Source organism: Malassezia vespertilionis, chromosome 2, assembly GCF_029542925.1.
Source record: "Malassezia vespertilionis chromosome 2, complete sequence".
NCBI classification, from domain to species: Eukaryota; Fungi; Basidiomycota; class Malasseziomycetes; order Malasseziales; family Malasseziaceae; genus Malassezia; species Malassezia vespertilionis.
In genome coordinates, this window is record NC_079248.1 from 84,994 (window position 1) to 102,727 (window position 17,734).

The 17,734-nt window shown below is 54.1% G+C and overlaps 7 protein-coding genes across 7 annotated transcripts; 3 read left to right on the forward strand and 4 right to left on the reverse strand.

Annotated features, from left to right (window-relative positions):
* Positions 1–8: 8 nt before the first annotated feature.
* Positions 9–2,665, reverse strand: MVES1_000840 (uncharacterized protein; the record flags this gene model as incomplete). The annotated part of the gene is made up of 3 exons (XM_056205696.1): positions 9–2,068; positions 2,103–2,203; positions 2,229–2,665. 3 exons carry the CDS (start codon positions 2,663–2,665, stop codon positions 9–11), a joined length of 2,598 nt encoding a protein of 865 aa, XP_056061671.1.
* A 351-nt stretch (positions 2,666–3,016) lies between these two features.
* vps29 (Vacuolar protein sorting-associated protein 29) lies at positions 3,017–3,863 on the forward strand (the record flags this gene model as incomplete). Its single annotated transcript, XM_056205697.1, has 4 exons — positions 3,017–3,048; positions 3,090–3,243; positions 3,347–3,680; positions 3,712–3,863. 4 exons carry the CDS (start codon positions 3,017–3,019, stop codon positions 3,861–3,863), a joined length of 672 nt encoding a protein of 223 aa, XP_056061672.1.
* Positions 3,864–3,947: 84 nt separating this feature from the next.
* MVES1_000842 (uncharacterized protein) lies at positions 3,948–5,480 on the forward strand (the record flags this gene model as incomplete). The annotated part of the gene is made up of 1 exon (XM_056205698.1): positions 3,948–5,480. One exon carries the CDS (start codon positions 3,948–3,950, stop codon positions 5,478–5,480), a length of 1,533 nt encoding a protein of 510 aa, XP_056061673.1.
* Positions 5,481–5,537: 57 nt separating this feature from the next.
* Positions 5,538–5,993, reverse strand: MVES1_000843 (uncharacterized protein; the record flags this gene model as incomplete). The annotated part of the gene is made up of 1 exon (XM_056205699.1): positions 5,538–5,993. One exon carries the CDS (start codon positions 5,991–5,993, stop codon positions 5,538–5,540), a length of 456 nt encoding a protein of 151 aa, XP_056061674.1.
* A 36-nt stretch (positions 5,994–6,029) lies between these two features.
* MVES1_000844 (lipoyl(octanoyl) transferase) lies at positions 6,030–6,982 on the reverse strand (the record flags this gene model as incomplete). Its single annotated transcript, XM_056205700.1, has 2 exons — positions 6,030–6,518; positions 6,545–6,982. 2 exons carry the CDS (start codon positions 6,980–6,982, stop codon positions 6,030–6,032), a joined length of 927 nt encoding a protein of 308 aa, XP_056061675.1.
* A 146-nt stretch (positions 6,983–7,128) lies between these two features.
* On the reverse strand, positions 7,129–14,772 carry MVES1_000845 (uncharacterized protein; the record flags this gene model as incomplete). The annotated part of the gene is made up of 1 exon (XM_056205701.1): positions 7,129–14,772. The coding sequence occupies one exon, from the start codon at positions 14,770–14,772 to the stop codon at positions 7,129–7,131; it is 7,644 nt and encodes a 2,547-aa protein (XP_056061676.1).
* A 720-nt stretch (positions 14,773–15,492) lies between these two features.
* On the forward strand, positions 15,493–17,729 carry ARP5 (Nuclear actin-protein involved in chromatin remodeling; the record flags this gene model as incomplete). Its single annotated transcript, XM_056205702.1, has 3 exons — positions 15,493–15,610; positions 15,676–15,951; positions 15,979–17,729. The coding sequence occupies 3 exons, from the start codon at positions 15,493–15,495 to the stop codon at positions 17,727–17,729; spliced, it is 2,145 nt and encodes a 714-aa protein (XP_056061677.1).
* Between the last annotated feature and the right edge of the window lie 5 nt (positions 17,730–17,734).

The following is a 17,734-nucleotide window of genomic DNA, read 5'->3' on the forward strand; positions in this document are numbered from 1 at the left end:
ACTATACACTATGCTGTCAGCTCGGTGAGCCGCAAAAGAGACGCGGTAAAGAGTCCTTTGAAGTTGACGACCGTGGAAGCGTTCCACTGCGCATCCAACCATGCCGTTTCCTGTGCTTTCGGCTGGTGTAGTATGCAGGGTGTTTCGGAGCCCCACTGCTTCAATTGCTCCAAAAGAATGGATGCGTTTTGCTTTGCGTTGGTAAGGCGCATGGATTTCACTGGAGATCCGATAAAGCCATGGTCAAGAACCAGTGATAACAGTCTGAACAAATCAAATAAACTTAAAAACATGGCGAAAGCGTCCTGCGTGACGCCTTTGTCAATAATGAGATGATCCACACAGAGTCCTTTTAAAAAGACAGGTGCCTCCATCGGCGGCACAGTCAGGGAAAAGAGCGCGCCGGTAATGGCAGAGTTGGCAAATCGATTCCCGCGCTCGATCATATACAGGACCCATAGGCACCGCTTGATCATTTCGCGTTCAACGATACATGATGTTGCTCTGGTTTCTGCCGTTTGTAACAAAGACGGCTGCTGAGCCAAGTGAAGACACGTTTCGCTGGCGTACAATAAAGCCTGCCATGTCTCGTTTTGCTCGCCGCATCGAATCAAGTACATGTCGAGCAAAATCATGCATTGCACAAACTCAATTGACTCCTCATCTGCAGCGAGCCGCACGTTACGCGGCGCTAGCAAGCCACGCGCCAAACGATAGCAGCGGTTTCCAAATCCCCACGGCGTGACTGCGACAGGAGCACGATCGCAAGTCGCAGGGAGCTCGACAACGGGAACAAGTGTAGATGCAAGTGCACAAATAAGCAGCAAAAGTGCCTGCCGCTGGCGCATTTGCACTCCCTGGCGCATTTGCACTCCCTGTCCCGGCAGCGGCCCCGGGATGTGAATTAATTCTTGTGCGTACTGTTCCACAGTGGTGAGCTGCAGAAAAGGAAGCGAACGAAGAATGTTGGAAAGGCCAAGGCTCAAGAGCAACGGTATTGCTTGGGTATGGAGGCACTGAGCGGCCTCTTTACACAAAGCGTCGTAATCGTCTTCTTCGTGAATAAGCTGAGGAAAGAGTGGTGTACGGCCTGGATGCATAGCAGACAGCTGTTTATTTGTCTGACTCACAGTGAAGTTGCCGGGGTAGGTAATAACCAAAGATGCGTCTTGGTGCAGTGCTGTTGGGCTGCGGTAGTAGGTAGAAGCGGGGCGCAGCTCAATATTTCCATTCGCGTCGAGCACATGAATGTAAATAGCCGCTGCGGGGTTATCGCCCGCTACAACAGGCTGCAGCAAAAAAGAATGTGGCTCCTGCGCGGGAGAGGAGGACAGATTAGCAATACCTTGCGCTGCACAAAAGCCAACCAGGTCCTTGGTCGAAATGAGCGATACAGACGGAGTGCTGAAAAAGTCATCCAAAGGAGACTTTACATTCTGCACAGCACCGCTGGCCGTGGGCGCACTCGCACGCTTTCCAATAATCGGCTCCGTCAAAGACGCAAAATCTTCTTCATTCGATGCTGCCTGCAAGACTGGAAGAGAGGAGCGCAGCGAAGGCCTCTCTGTGTTCACGGAGGGCTGACCAGGAAAAGCGTCCTGAGGCAAGTTTGGTGGGATTGGCATGCCTTCGCATACATTCATAAAGAAGTTGGGCGAGCCAGAACCTTGTGATGGCAAGGACATCATAAGCTGCTGTGAGAGCATTCCATGGTTATCCTGCAGTGGAATCGAGTTGTTCCAATCGTTTGGCGACGCAAATCTTTGGAGGTACGGCACATTCTTCACGTCGTCTTGCGCATCGCCCTGCATCGCAGATGGCTTGATGTGGGGTGAGGGACTGTAGGCGCTGCTGACAGGTACGTGTGATGTTCCCGTTATATTTTTGTCCGTCAAATCAAACTGTGTGCCCAGAGCGGTGTTGAACCGATTCGGCGTTGCGTTGTTTGTGCCCAGCTCTTGCGCGTCGATGACAGGGTCAGTTGCCGACGGTTGCGTTTTGTGTTTGTATCCACGCGTGTTGCGGCTACTCCGGAAGATGATGTTGGCATTGTTCATAATTGCCCGCTCTCGTCTGTATGTTAGTCGTTGCGTTGTACGTACTTGCTCGGGGGTCCGCGCTTCCGAAGAATGTCATCATTTGTGCAGACTCGGTCAGATTGCGCGCAGTGACCGCACGTAGGTTTCTTCCGGTCGCACTTGATCTTGCGTTTGCGGCAATAATCACACGCTGCTTGGCCTTCCGACGAATCTGGCATTCGCGCCCGAAACGCCTTGAGGAACTCGTGTGCATACAGCGTATCGCGCCCATTTTGCGCCGTACTCCAGTCCTGCGGATTAGACACGCGGCGTTTGTCGGTAGGTTGTGATACTGATCGGTGGATATCATAGGAAGCATACGAAGGCGCCAACGCGGCGTCCGCAAAATTTGAATACATATTGCCACCGCCGTTATTCAAGCCCACTATTTTCTGGTCCCATGGAAGTGGAAACATGTTTTGTGTTTGCACTGGGAGCGAGCCGTGCTGCTGGGGACCATACATGTTGGGGGAGAGGCTTACTTCGCTGTTCGACATTGGAGCGGCAAATATCTCTGACATATCGGCAACCTGTGCCTGGCCGTCTGGAATGAGCTGGGGCATATACCCAGGCTTTTGCCATTCCATCTTGCAAAGAAACAAAGCACCGCTGCCGAGGCAAACACTAGCCTACGTGCCTGCAAAAAAAGAAGAGTTTGTTCCTGGCGAAGCAGGCTTATCTCCCAAGGACAAGCAAGCCTACAACTGTGGGTGCGAATTCATTAGAGGTAGTGCTGACCAATGACGGAGGCAATTGGAGCTTATAGGCTACTAAATTAGCCTGACCCGTGAGAATACGGCTAGCCACGCGCAAATCCCGCCCCATTGGATACACTTTCCCCATGCACTGTGGGAGCACGCCATTGCCGGTAAAAAAATAGAAATGACACGTGCCACAGTGTACCTCCACTCATACTTCCAGCCCAAGCCGTGTGCGCCATGTTGGTGCTGGTGATCGGTATGCTTGTGCTGTGCGCTAACAATCTACAGGAGATTTTCATCTACCATACAGGGTAACTAACTTGCCGGACAAGTTCCAGCAACTCTTGGCTCCTGGCAAGATTGAGCAAGTGATTTGCACAGGGAATATATGCGACAAGCCCACGTTCGACTTTCTCCGCGCGCTTTCGAGTGAGTTGCACGTCGTGCGCGGCGACTATGACGAGGTATGTTGCACTACACTCTCACACTGTATAGAATTGGCGCGCACCGACCTTGCTTATCCTACACTACCCGCCGCTGCGAATTGGCGTCATTCATGGCCACCAGGTCTTGCCCGTTGGCGACAAGGGCGCACTTGCAAACTTGGCACGATCTATGGGCGTTGATGTGCTGCTGAGCGGCGCTACACACAAATTTGAAGCTTATCAGTATGAAGGCTACTTTTTTGTGAACCCTGGCAGTGCGACCGGCGCATGGATTTCGGAGTCTAGCGCGGTGTGCGGCGCCGAAACGTGGGAAAAGGGCCCTTTGCACGAGTCTGGGGCCAAAGATACCACTGAAAAACCAGGATGTACTGCGCACAACAAGACGCCCGAGCCCCGCAACGGACCTCCGCCTTTACTCAACGAATTGAGCGACGGCACGATCCCCTCGTTTGCATGTACGTTAACGGAACCACTAACAAGATGTAGTGCTCGACATTCAAGGCCCACTTGTGGTCGTCTACGTATACCAGTACATCGGCGGTGATGTAAAGGTAGAGCGGCTCGAATATTGGAAGCCGATGCCGCAGGAAACCACGCAGGAGCCAGCGGCGCCGGAACCTGTAACAACCCTAATGTGAAATAGATGCCCTCCACACAATGCCGATCGATAATAGGTGGCCTCCACAAAGGTCCTGGCACGCGTCTCGTGCCACTTGACAACGATGGCACACACTCAAATGCTTCTGCGTCCGCGGCTGGACAGTGCAGCGCGGACTTTGCATGCCGCACTTGCGCCGCTTGTGTTGCAGCGTCGTGGATTAGCAGTTCCCATAAACCCCGCCACATCTGTGGATCATATGCTCGGCACAGCCATGCCGGCGGCGCCTGTGGCAAAGTCAGATGATCGCGGCGCACGTCGCACATTGAACGATGCTCACGACGCGAGCGAGCTGAATCGCATGGTGAACTCTGACACGGACGCTAATGGCGATATCGCCTCGCGTCGTGCCGAAATGGAGCGCCTCCGCAGCACCGCCACGGGCGCTTCCCGGCGCGGCACGGCCATTCCCGATGCAGACAGGCTGCTTACACAGTCCCTGGACAGTGCGCAGCTGCGATGGAATGAGGAGGCCACCATAATGCCCACGGTTCCTCGGTCTAGTCCCGAGATCGGCACAGAGCAAGATCGCGGTGCTTTGGAACACTACGCAATTACCGCTGCGCGCGTTCTAGCGAAACAAAGCGCACTTGATGTGCATGTGGCGCAGCTGCGCGACTTGCACGCGGATGTGACCGAGAAGGCCAATGTACAGCTTTCTGTTGAGCTTCCATACGAGCCTGCGCCGCGTTCGGAGCGTCGTGTGGAAGTGACGAGCGCCGTGAGCAGCCCAGAGGAGCTGCAGCAGTGTGCGGACGATGGCGTCCTACTGCTCTGTTACATTGACGGCGTCGGCACAGGCAACGAGCGTGTGAGCATGTCATCTGGCTTTGCTGTCCAGGGCGGCGATGCGCTTGCGCCAGGCGAAGGTGCAGGCAAAGGCAGCCTCGTTGTTTCCTGCGCACACACACTCCAGTCGGCCTATACGCCTTCGCAGGGCCATGCAGACTCGAGTGGGACTATGTTTGCTATTACACGCCTCGGCTACATCTTCCCGGTGCGTACGTTGGTGAGTAGTCTTCCCGACGCGGACATTGCCTTGTTCCAACTGGACGAAAGACCACTGCTGCTGGATGCCGTGTCGAACACACTGGAGCGTGTGGACCGACCGCTTCGGACTCTGCCCGTCTCGCCATACCCTGCAGTTTTGCATTCAGAGCTCTCCATTTCCTCGTTTGGCGGGTGGCTCTCTGCCAGTTGCGAGTCCAACAAAATTGCAGCATTCCCCCGCTTGACCGACAACCAAGTGATTCGGAATCGCTGGGCGCGTGCGACGCTGGTGGGCTATAAAGATCCTATCGGTCGCGTCGCAGAGACGGGCACCTACGACGAGCTTGCGCAGCTCAGCTTTACACTCAACGACCAGGCGCCAGAGACGCCCGAGTCGCTGAGGCGCGCGTCGCTTAAGCGATCCAAGATGTCGTTCCCACTTCCGGGATCATCAGGCGGCCCCGTCGTCGACATCAACTCTGGAAGTGTCGTGGGCATTGTCAGGGGCCATCGCACAAGCCAGCTGCATGGCAGCCGTGGCGACGCGGTCCCTGCAGAGAAAGTATTCGAGCTTTTTGCACTCCCCGGGCTGGGAAATCGCCGCTAGCTGCATGGACATATACCATTCGCATATTCGTAGACACTACAGCTGTACAATCCCCGATCAAATCAGCTTTCTGTTCACCGCTGGCTCCTGCACTAGGCCTGATGTGTGTTTCTCTGCCGACCCACTTAGAATACCACGGGGCCGGAGCGATTCGTGGAGCGATGTATCCATCACTTCCGCCACCCGATCCGGCGCTGGAGCGTGGGCCTGCTGTGAGCTAGGCGTGGCGCCAATGTTTTCAATATCAGAAAAGTCGTCTTGCTCGACCATCACAATCGAGTACGCATACACGCCCGTGACGAACGCAGCGAGGATCAATGCACCGACCACATTCTTCACGACGTACGGCTTCCGTGCGCGAATGTAACCAGCAGAGTTTCCGTACCCGTGCGGATGGTATGTGCTTTGTGCTTTGCCGATATCACGTATGCTCTCCTCTGCACGCGGCATTGTGGGTCGCAGCGCGTGCGAATGCACACCGCGGACAGAGCGCGCCAGAATCCGGTTCCACATGGTGGAAAAGGGCAATGCGGAATCTACAAGTGGAGGCTACAACGCAGGCACGATTTTGTGGCCGTCGACGAGAATGTGGTCGACGTACTGTTGCCCGTGCTCGTTTACACTTGGTACATAGGTGATTAGACTGTCATCCACAGGCACAATCTTCCGACCCAACGCATTGCCGAACTCAGCAGCGGCCAATTCTGCAACTTTTGAGAGCGGCACGTCGGGAATTCGCCCAGACTGGAGCACTTGCTCATCGATGCACGTCATGCGTACATCCGACAGACCGCATGCGGTGATCTTTTTAAATCCACTCAAAGAGTCCTCGTGGACATTGAGGGAGAATCCGTGCGAGGTGAGACGGTGTCGGATGTGTACGCCAATCGACCCAATCTTGCTCTTGCTGTTAATCCACACGCCCGCGTACTTAGGCTCGACGGTGGGCGGGTCTTGCGTAGAAATGCACAGTGGATTAGCCGCAAGCGTGTTGCGCAAGGCGCGTTGGAGCCATGCAACGTAGCATTGCGCAGAGACCTGGTGTGAGTGTTCTAGGTACGTACTTGCATCGCGCCGACATCGACAATGGGATAGCCGATTAGTTGTCCCGGGCCATGGTAGGTCATCAAGCCGCCGCGCCGCGTCTGGATGACTTGGGCAGGTAGCGTGTGTTGGACGCCTGGCTCTGCCTGTGGATCGCTGCGGCGACCGTAGGTGAACACGGGGAGATGCTGCAAGAGGAGCATGATATCCATCGTCGCAATCTCGTGTGCATGTTTCAGGTCGCGAGACAATGGCTCGCTCGGTGCTGCGGCGCTCAGCTTGACGCCGGCTTTGCGCAGCTCGCCACGCGCAGACAAGCGGCGCTGAACGAGGTGCTCTTGCAGCTGCAGACCAAGTTCATACGGAAGATAGTATGGTATATGGCTTACACAAAGGGGCTGACGCACAATCGACGGCGTGCCAAACTTGGCGGCGTGGAATATGCGCGACGCAAACATGATGGACCGTTGCAGTGCGTTTGGCCTCCACTTGGACTCGGATTGTGGGAGAAAACAGTTTCGGAATATTGACGCTACACATCGGAAATGGAGGGTATGAATATAGTACAAGGTGCTTGGCCTGGGGGGCCCAAGGACACGTTTGTTTAACCGCCAAAGATGCCGCCAAGAATGCCGCCACCTTGGTTGTTATCCGAGCCCCCGGGCTTGGGCCGTGCGCCGCCAGCATTGTTGCCGCCAGCATTGCCGCCAGCATTGCCGCCAGCATTACCGCCAGCCTTGGGTTTAGCGCCGCCATTGCCGGGGTTCCCACCTTTCGCAGCAGCGCCGCCATTGTTGCCTTTAGACTTATTCGGCGCAGCTTGCGGTGGGTTGGCCTGGCCGGTACTCGAAGGTTGTGCGCCCTTATTCGAGGCAGCGACTGTGGACTTGCCGATACCACCCAGGAGTCCGCTGCTTGTGCTGTTCTTTGCCGAAGCCTTAGCTGCGACCTTGCCAGCAGGCGAGTTTGCGTTGCAGTCTGCGGTGTGGATCAAAGACAATGGGAGCTTTTCCAAAGCACAGACGACTTCGTGGAATGGCGTGCCAATAAATTTTCGAATACCGTCCACGCCGAGCTTCTCAATAGACTGAACAAACTTGCTCAAATCGGTAGGGTTAAACTTGGGGATAGCGTCCTTAAGACCGTTGACAATATCCAAGACGCTAGAGATGTTGAGCAAGTCAAGGTCACCAACAGAAAGGTAGTACAGAGTATTGATATCGTACTGGTTGAAATTGAGACCGTTGAGCATGAAGCCATTCCTACCGCCCGTCTGCGCCCTGACCAAGTTGAACACATCCAAGTTCTTGCCAATGACATCGAGCTTAACCGAGCCAAGCAGACCCTGGTCGAGGAGCACGTTGCGTATTCGTGAGCACTTGTGGCTCTGCACATCTTGCATCGTAGCAGGCGCCGCGGGGATTGTGCAGTCCTGTACGTTGTGCTCGGTGACGGACGCGACAATAGGGCCACCATAGTCGCCCGCCCTCTCTGCCTCGTCCTGTATCCAAAAGTATTCCAGAGGAAGTGGCGTTCCGTTGAGCATGGTAAGATCGATCGCAATGTAAGGACGAAGACCGGGCCCCGAGAACAGCGTAAGAGCGTCGACGTGAACGTCAATTTGACCTACACCATTCATGGCAATGCCCGGCAATGTTGCATGAACGACCACTCTTTCGAGGCCAGGATTAAGACTGGCAAACGGCGTCATGGGCGGATCTGCATTGGGCATGCCTTTGATCAGGACAGGGGTCTCGTATGGGATTTGCGCTTTGCCATGACGCTCTTGTGGCTGCAAGTACCGTTGAATCAGCTCCTGGGGCAACGTCTCATTGTCGGTTCTGGGCGCATAGGCAAAGATGGCATTAAAGTGATTTGTGCCAGGCACGATAATCTTATTGTCCAGCTGTGCATAGCCAGTGTACGCATTTTTGTACAGAGAAGGAAGCTTCACGCCGGTGGTCTTTAGCGTAATGTTGCTTGGGTTCATCAAGTCAAGAACAATGCTATTCTCCAACAATTGCGGTGTGGCTTTAGAAATATCAACGCGGTATACCTTGGACTGGTGTGTGAATGAGTCGAGGCCTGCAAGACTCGAGCGGTTCACGTGGAAAGGAATGCCGCTAATAGGAATATTTCCAATCACCATCTTTGCCACAAGGCTCGCTGAACCCTTTATGTCAAAGTAAACGCGCTTCGTGTTGGTAAGGTCAGCCACCAGAGATTGGAAAACACCATGGTCCTTGGCGCGAAGAATACCCTGGCCGACTTTCCAGGAAATGGCGAGCGTTTGTGGGTCGTTCGGGCCAGTCGAAGTGCCTGCCTTGACCGGGAGCGACGGCAGCTTAAGCCCTGCAGCCTCCTGGCCGTTGTACACCAAAATTGAGTCAAGCGATGAACTCAATGGCGTGAGGCTGAAGTGGAGTGGGTTGGCAAAGCGGGCAAGCGACTGGTTGCAGCCCGTCGGCGCTGCCCACGTCTGACTCTGCTTCATCATGACCAAGTACAAGTCCGAGATGGTGAGCGAGGTGATGATGGTGTAAATGTGGCCAGGGAGGATGACACCGACAGTGAGCGTCTTAAAGGCAGTGGAAAGCCACTTGACCTGCTTGTTTCCATTTGCCCTGGTCACAACGCTGTCGCCCCGAATGCTGAGTGTGCTGTTCCTGCCTTGAAGGTACTGCGAAAAGAGTATACCAGTAGCCGATACATCCTCTTTACCCTTCTTGGAGGTGATCAGACCATTCAGCTTGGCATGGTTTACCGTTTTGCCCGCAAGGAACAAATTGGTCGAGTGCACAGGCCCAAGATAGCGGTTCTTGAAAGAAATTTTAAAGTTGGCTGTGTCGAGTTGAATGCCGACCGAGGCTTGCGAAGGAATATCCGTGCCAGTGACTATTTTGAGCGCACTCGACGTCTCGCCTGGGATGTCAAACGAGGTGATCGTGATGCCCGGCAGACCATTGAAAGCATCAAAGGAAATGTCCTTGCTGATCTTGACGTCGCTAAATACAATGTTCAATGCACGCACACGCAGTTTGTTCGTATGCACAGTCCAGACAAACTTGGGGTTGTGGAGAATGTAGGTGGCATACTTTGTAAATGCGGCTTGGTCGGTGATCTCCAGCCTTCCGTGTGTGCGCAAATTCGGTACACCAGCGTCGGCAGCGGCGCAAATGGGTGGCATGAAAATCTTTGCCATGTTCTGGCCCTGCCATGTCACCATAAGACCCTCGGGGAACTCAATCTGGGCATCAAACGGACCTGTCTTAAGCAGTTGGCCCTGGAGCGAAAGGTCAAACCCATCGTTGCGCACATTGGTGATGTTGGTCATGCTAAAGGTTAGCGTGGATTCGTCCACAATGTGTTGCACAATGGGCGCACCCACAGGACCGATGAGGTAAAGTGAAGAGCGGTCCATGTCGGTCGGGACGGGCTGCTGAATCATGTTCAGGTCAGTTTGGTAGTCGTCCAGCTTGAGGTTGGATTTGATGTCCAACTTGACCTCGAGGCCTTTAAGCAGGTGCAACACAGCGCCAAACACGTCAAACTGGTGCCCAGAGTGGCAGTTAGGCGGGTTGTCGTCTGGAACAGGTTTTACCGTCGTCTTAGTGCTCTTCATCGACTTGACAATAGCAAACTGTTGGACTAGTGGCCCAAGGTCCGTCCCCGTGTTTGCAGCGGCCTTTTCAATGAACTGGATGAGGTGGACTGGGTCCAAGTCCATCTTCAAAGGAAGCGTTGGAGAGGTGATGGTCGAGTGACCATCGGCGTGGATAGGATGCGATCCCAAGTCGACATTGATGCGGCCGAGGTAAATGCCTTGGTACGATGCAGCCGCATTCACCTTGAGCAGGTTGATCGAGGCGGTAAAAGGATTCTTAAGCTGGAAGGTGGCTTGCGCCGTTGAGGTCTGCGCAATGTCTTTGGGAATCACAAGGCGCGTTTCAATAATGAGCAATTGGTGCAAAGGCGGAATCGAGGTCTTGAGCTGGATGCCAGAGAGCGCCTGCTTCAAGGATGCAATTGGCGTCGTGTCCCTTGAGCCAACAATCAGGGTATCGGCCGTGACACCCTGCACGTAATCCTCCAGCATTTGCTGCCCGGCAGCCTTGTTTGCGGCGCCTTGAGGCGAGTAATGCACACCGGTAGGGACTTTGTTCACCCCCGGGACAAGGACAAGATTGTTAATATTAGCAGTGCCAATCAAGTGATTCTGGAACTCGAGGTTGAATTTGACGTCTCCAGTGCCAATCGTAATGTGCGAGGGATTGTAAAGCGTGGCTGTGAGTGTGATCAACAGATAGTCTTTGTAGCCATGCTTCACATCGAGACCGTGCACCACGGCCGGGCGCGCATTTAGATTCTGCAGACCAAGCAACGTCGTTTCGCGCGAGAAAGGAATATCACGAATGGTGACCAGACCGGCAGCCGTATTGGCCTTGGCGTTGGCATTTCCATGCAGCGTGAAAGTGACAGACTTTTGCTTGGTGGTATCGGCAAGGAACTGCGAAAAGAGGCTGTGCTTGTCCGAACTGGCCAGGAAAGGCACATGGCTAAACTGCAGCGTCATGATTCTCTTTGCCACATCCGTCACGGCGGGCGACATGGGAATGTTTAGCACAGCATTGTCTTGGCCATTGTACTTTTCGATAAACGTACCGCCCGCCTGCTGGATATCAAGCGGGAAAGCAAAAGGCAAATAAAACGGCGACTCGGTATCTTTGGAGCTCGTGTCAGGCTTCCAGGCGTTCTTGGGTGTAAACATAAGCGTCATTTGGTTGATACTGATCGCTTTGATCACGCTAAACTTCATGGCGGGTAGCTCTGTCTTGATGTTGAGCAGCTTGATGCCCTCGTTGAGCCACGTCACAGAGTCTGGGCCGGCGTACGCGCCATGAATCTCCACAGGGATCGATTGGCCGTGAACGACATTAGTAAAGATGGTCGAAAGCACCGAAAGACCTTCACTCGAGTCCTGGTGCTGCAAGCGGCCAGCCAAAGGAACACTCGTGGTGGAGAGTGGCATCATGGTAAATGCTTCCGCCGCATGCGACGGACCAAGATTCGTCCCGTTGTTAAACACCATCACACCAAAGCGCGAAAGCTGCACACCGACTTGGGCAGGGTTCTTAATGAGCGACTGGGCCGTGAGATGAATACCGCCGGCAGGATCGTTGCTAGGCAAGTCGTAACTAAGCACAGTAACGGCATTCTTCAAATTGTTCATGCCGGTAAGAATGACGGTTTTGCTGATGGAAATATCGCTCACTGTGATGCCCAGCGCATGAATCTCCAGGCCTTGGCCGTCAATCTGCCACACAAAGCTCGGCTGAGTGACCAAAAACTTGGTGAAGTCGGTCAGTGCGCCAATGTCGACGACGGCAAAGCCTGCTTCCAAGTTGAGCTTCGCACCCTCCTCGGCAACCAGATTAATCGCCGGCATGGCAATTTGGCCCAGCACCTTGCCATTCCAAGTGACTTGCAGACCTTTGGAAAATTTGATCTGCGCGTCAAAAGGACCGGCATTGGTGATGGAGCCAATCAAGCGCGTCTTGAAGGAGTTTAGCTCGGGGTCGATGATAACCACCGAGTCGATTGTCAATTGCGAACCGTCCACAATCTTTTGCACAATAGGCTTGGAAAGAACAGGGAGAAGCAGGTCCAAACTCTGGTCTGTTTTGAGCGGCACGTTGGCTTGCGAGAATGTGAGAGAAGACTCATACTCGCCGATCAGCGAGGTAGACTCAATCTCCAAATTCGTCGTGGCAACAGCAAATGCCTTGTGCACAAAGTCGGGAAGGTTGAAGCCAGTGTAGATGTTTGTCACGCGCTTCTCCAGCACATGCAGCTCATTTTCTTTAACAGGCTCCGGAATTGCGCGCTTCTGCGGCGCATTAGAGTTGGCATCCGTGGTCTGGGTGTACGTATAGCCTCCAAGCTTCACAAGACCGTCCAAGACGTTGACATTCTCACCAGCTTGCTGCGCCAAAACACGTACCAAGGCAAACATGTCGGGAGGATACATGTTGATGTGCAAAGGAATAGGAGGCGATTGGCTGACCTTTTTCCCAGCAGCGTCAAAATCAATGTCCGAGTCAATCTGCGCAACAAAGAGGCCGTGTGAAGTGACATTGGACTTGATATGCGTAATTTTGAGCGCCGAGGTAAATGGATTGTCCAGAGAAACAATGCCATTGGCAACGTCGTCTTTAATACCGGTTGTCTCCAGCACCTTGAGATCGGCAGAGCCCACAAGCGACTTGGGCAAACCAGGCAATGAGGTGTTGACGCGAACCGCAGAAAAGGCAGACGAAAGCGATGGAATCTTGGTCGAGCCGTCGAAGCCAGAGATGTTCATGGGAGTATCAAGGCCGGAAATGTATCGGTCCAAGAGCTCGTAGCCATACGGACTGCGCTTTGGGTCAAAGAGGGTCGTTGCCGTGAGGTTGTTCGGACCAATGGCCAGGTGGAGGTCTGGCAACTGAATCGTACCCAGCACGTCATTGTAGACCATGAGAAGCTCCGTGTCCCCCACAGCCATATTCACGTCTGAAGGGTTGTAAATGCCCGTCACGACCTGGAGCTGAATGGCATCCTTGCTACCACCAATGACGTCCACTGAGTAAATCGGCGTTGCATAATGCGAAAGGCCTTGCAAACCAAGCAGACCACTCTCGACGGAGAACTTGATGCCATTGAGAAGAATGCGGCCAACAGGCGTGTCGGAAAGTGCGGCAGAAGAGCCGTTGAACAAGAGGGGGTACTTTTCGGCGAACGTGAACTGTTTCTGGAAGTTTTCAAACTCGCGCTTCGCCTCGTCGGTTTGGTTCGGCAAAAGCATCTCCGAGGGCCTGAGCGTGAGGAACAATGTGCCTTCGGTCTGGCCTTTGGACACAATGTTGAGCTGCGTTTCTGCATTCGAGTAGACACCATCTACATGAACAATGGCAGCATTGCTCGCCTGGTTCACAATCGTGATCTCGTTCTTTGCGCTGATAACATTCAAAGGGAATCCAAACGGCAGTGCAAGCACCGCACTCAGACTGTCGGATGAGGCGGTGGGCGAGTAGGGATTCGAGTCTTTCTCGTAGGTGAGGTTAAACTGCTTGATGGTAATACTCTTGAGAGGGTTGATTGGTCGTGGAGCGCGGAAAGGCACAGGAATATTGATGGCCTTGATGCCCTCCGCCAGCCAAGTGGCTGTTTTGCCACTTGTTGAGGTGACCTTGGTGCCCTTTGCAAACGTATCGGTCGTCTCAAAGTTGAGGTACTTGGTAAAAACCTCACCCAAGATATCCAGCTCGGTTTGGTTTTCACTGTGTGGAATAAGACGGCCTTGGAGAGTCACCAAGTTGTCACCAGGAGTAATGTTCACGTTGGGCGCAAACCCAGGGCCCAGAAGAATACCTTTTGCGTACAGGTCAACGTCCAATCTTCCCAGTTCTAAACCAAAGGGCGAAGGATTATGTAGCAAGGTGGTAGCGTAAAACGAGATACCCCCTTGCGGATCCGCGTTCGGGAGCTGGAAGTCGAGAATCTGGACATTATCAAAGTTATTGATACCTTTGAAAACAACGTCTTTGGTAAGTTTCAAATTCTCAAACGTGGGCAAAAAGGAGAATGCTTCGACGTGCGTGTCGTCACAGGTCAAACGCCACGTGAATTCTTCGTGTGTGATCATATACTTGGTGAAAAGCGCAAACATTTCCACGTCGGCAATGTTAAAAACAGTCTTTTGCTTGATGCGGCCGTGCCCTGCCGCAACGCCAATATAATCCAACGTTAAGCTGCCGAGGGTGACTTCGCGCATTTCGCCAACGCCGCCGTCGCTCTCGGGCGGCGTCACCCATTTGACACTTACAGGCTCACGAAAATATAAATGCGCTGGGAAAACACCAGCCTTTGTCACTTGACCTTCCATGGTTAATGGGAATGAGTCGTTGCCTGGGCTAGTGATGTTGGACGCATGGATTTGCATGACAGACACACTCAGTGTGTGCCTCGCGACGGCCCAAAGGACCGGCAAACAAATGATCACCAAATTGATGATAAGCAAGATCGGTAGGAAAATGAAGAGGAAGATGGCGAGCTTCTTTGAAAAATATTTTTTGGCGTATGGGGTATGACGCGCCGCGAGGTAGCCCATGGGCATTCCTGCCCGGTGCTTTCCTGTTGGTGCGCCATCCATGTACTCATCCGCGTAGGGGTTACGGCGACGCATCCCGTTCCCATTGTAGTCGCTCATGATGGCGAGTAGCTCTTCACAAGCCTAACAGTATACGCAAGTAGAGGCGCGGTGCAGGAAGGGATGATGAAACCGCCAAGAGCAATGCCCCACGCGAACAGAAACTGCGCGAGGGCGCGTAACGCCACGTGAGGAAGCTGGAATTGGTTGGGTTTGGGGTCAAAAATATTTCTATTCTATCTTCTGGGGTAGGCAGCGTTGACCTCAAGCGCACTTCCGTACAAAGCTCGCCCATGCATAAGCGCGAAGGAACGCACCAATAAGGAGAACAATTACGTTATCCAGTTGCATACTAACGTAGCCAACACGTCAAGATTGCAATAGCACGGTAAAGCACACTGGACAGTGCAGAAAAATGAACTGGGCGCTACACCCGGAGTAGGCACCCCTCACAAAAAAAAGGTCAGGGCAAGGTCAGGTATGGGTGCCTTGCGCGTGTGGCGTGTATCGAGGTGATTCAAGTGCTGCGAAAGCTTAGAACAACCAAAAAAGCAGCTTTAAATCTTTTTTTCGGTACGACATAGACTTTCTATACATGTGCAGTCGCCGCGCAGTCGCTGCAATGCATTTGTGCGTGTGGCACAGCGCAGCAAGAACCGATCCAGCGCAGCTCCGGGTGGAGGCAGTGTTTGGCCACGGGATGCTTTACAGTGGAGGTGGACCCCTTTGCACTGACGCGCGGCGCACAGCTTTGCAAGCGACGATTGCGCACAGGCGGCAATGACTGCACGCATACAGGAGGTAGCGGAATGGCCGAGCCCCAAACCAATTCCAGCTTTGAAAGACTACCGCGCCTCCGTCCACTGGGCTCAGCATGCACCTATCCTGCTCGATAATGGTACGCCATGCATCTACTCACCGCAGGTTCTTCTGAATTGCGCGCAGGATTTTCGACATGCGCAGGCGACACTTCGCCGCTCTACTATGACAATATCGTGTCCAAATTCAAGGACAGGAAACGCAACACAAACATTGTGCTGTGTGGAAATGACTGCTACGTAGACGCACAAGGTCGTGCGGCGATCAAAAATGCGTTTGACGGCGATGTAGTGTGCGGCTTCGACACGATGGAGTGCATGCTTGATTTCACGTTTGGAAAATTAGGCATAGATACGGACCGCGTCGAACACCCCATGATGCTCACGGAAACGCTCTGCAATCCAGAGTACAGTCGGGGTCGTACGTAACGCAAGATGCACTGACCAGCAGAATTGAACGAACTGCTCTTTGAGGCCTACAATGTCCCTTCGGTCAACTATGGGCTGGATGCGCTATTTGCCGCGTATCAAAATGGGATCCGCGACGATGGTCTCGTGGTCTCCGCTGGGAAGAGCACGACGATTGTCGTGCCCATCGTGCAAGGCCGTGGTGTGCTGGAGAATGCAAAGCGGCTTGCATGGGGTGGCGCGCTTGCTTCCGATTTTCTGCTGCGTCTTTTGCAGCTCAAGTACCCCAACCTTCCCCAACGCATTACGTCGTATGAGTCGCAGTGCATGATGGAAGACCTTTGCTACGTCGCGAGCGACTACGATGCAGAGATCCGTGCACTGAGCGTGCCCGAAAACATGGCCGCGATCGACCGTGTGGTCCAGCTTCCCTTTACGCCGCCCGAGCGCAAAGAAAAGACACAAGAGGAACTTGACAAGATCACCGAGCGCAAGAAAGCAGCAAGCCAGCGCCTCGTGGAACAGACGCGCGTCATGCGCCAAGAAAAAGCGCTTCAGAATGAAAACGATTTGCAGTATTATACCCTGCTTCGGGAATGGAAGGAAAAAGAATCGCCTGAGGAGTATTTGCAGCGCCTTGAGGGCGAAGGGTTCAACTCCGAGCGCGACTTTGAAAAGACGCTAAAACGCCTCGACGAAGGGGTCCGGCGAAGTCGCGGCGAAGAAGTCGTAGAAGAAGACAAGACCCCACCCGCAGCACCGCTTGCCGACGTGCCCGACGCCGAGCTGGACGAGGAAGGCATCAAGGAGAAGCGCCGCCAGCGCCTGCTCAAGGCCGGCTACGATGCACGAATGCGCGCACGCGCCGAAAAAGAAGAGGAGCAGCGTCTGCAAGCAGAAGCGGAAGCCGAAGAGCGTCGTGAACAAAATGAAAATCCTGAAGCGTGGGTCGCCAAGGTTCGCGCGCAATACCAAGACTCGCTGCAACATATCCAGGAGCGCAAGCGTCTGCGCGAAACGCTGCCCGATCGCAAATCTGCGGCGGCGCAGCAGCGCATGAAAAATATCACTGCGCTTGCCAGTGAGCAGGAACAAGGTTCTGGCTCGCAGCGCCGTAGGAAACGCGGAGACGACGACACGTTTGGCGCAGACGACAGCGATTGGGCAGTATACCGCAGTATCAGCGACAGTGTGGATGCCGAAGAGGAGCGCGAGGAACAGACCAAGCTGGTGTCGCTCGAAGCCAAACTCTTGGCGTTTGACCCCACCTTTACTGCTGACGATACGTACGCCGCGATGCTCGCGAAAAAGACGCGCCTCACCAACACATTCATTCGTGGGTTTGCACCGCCTTGGGACCCCGAGGACGTTGCTCAGTACCACCAAGTGCACCTCAATGTAGAGCGCATTCGTGTCCCTGAAATCAGCTGGCAGCCGCTTATTGCCGGTGTCGACCAAGCTGGCGTGGCAGAGCTGAGTCGCCATGTATTGCACGGTGTCGACGCGCCGTTGCGCGCACGCATGGCGCGAAATGTGCTGGTCACGGGCCGCTATGCAACTCTTTCCGGCTTCGACACGCGTCTTGCCTCGGCGTTGCGCGCGAGCCTTGATCCTGCGACGCAGTTTTCTGTCCGCCGTGCCCGCAGCCCCCGTTTCGATCCGTGGTGCGGCATGCGGCAATGGGTCACAGACGAAACAGACACATTCCGTGCCTCTTCCGTGACGCGTGCAGAGTACGAAGAAAAAGGGGAGGGCTGGTTCAAGGAGCACCCATGGTCGGCCTGTCGATAGAAGCA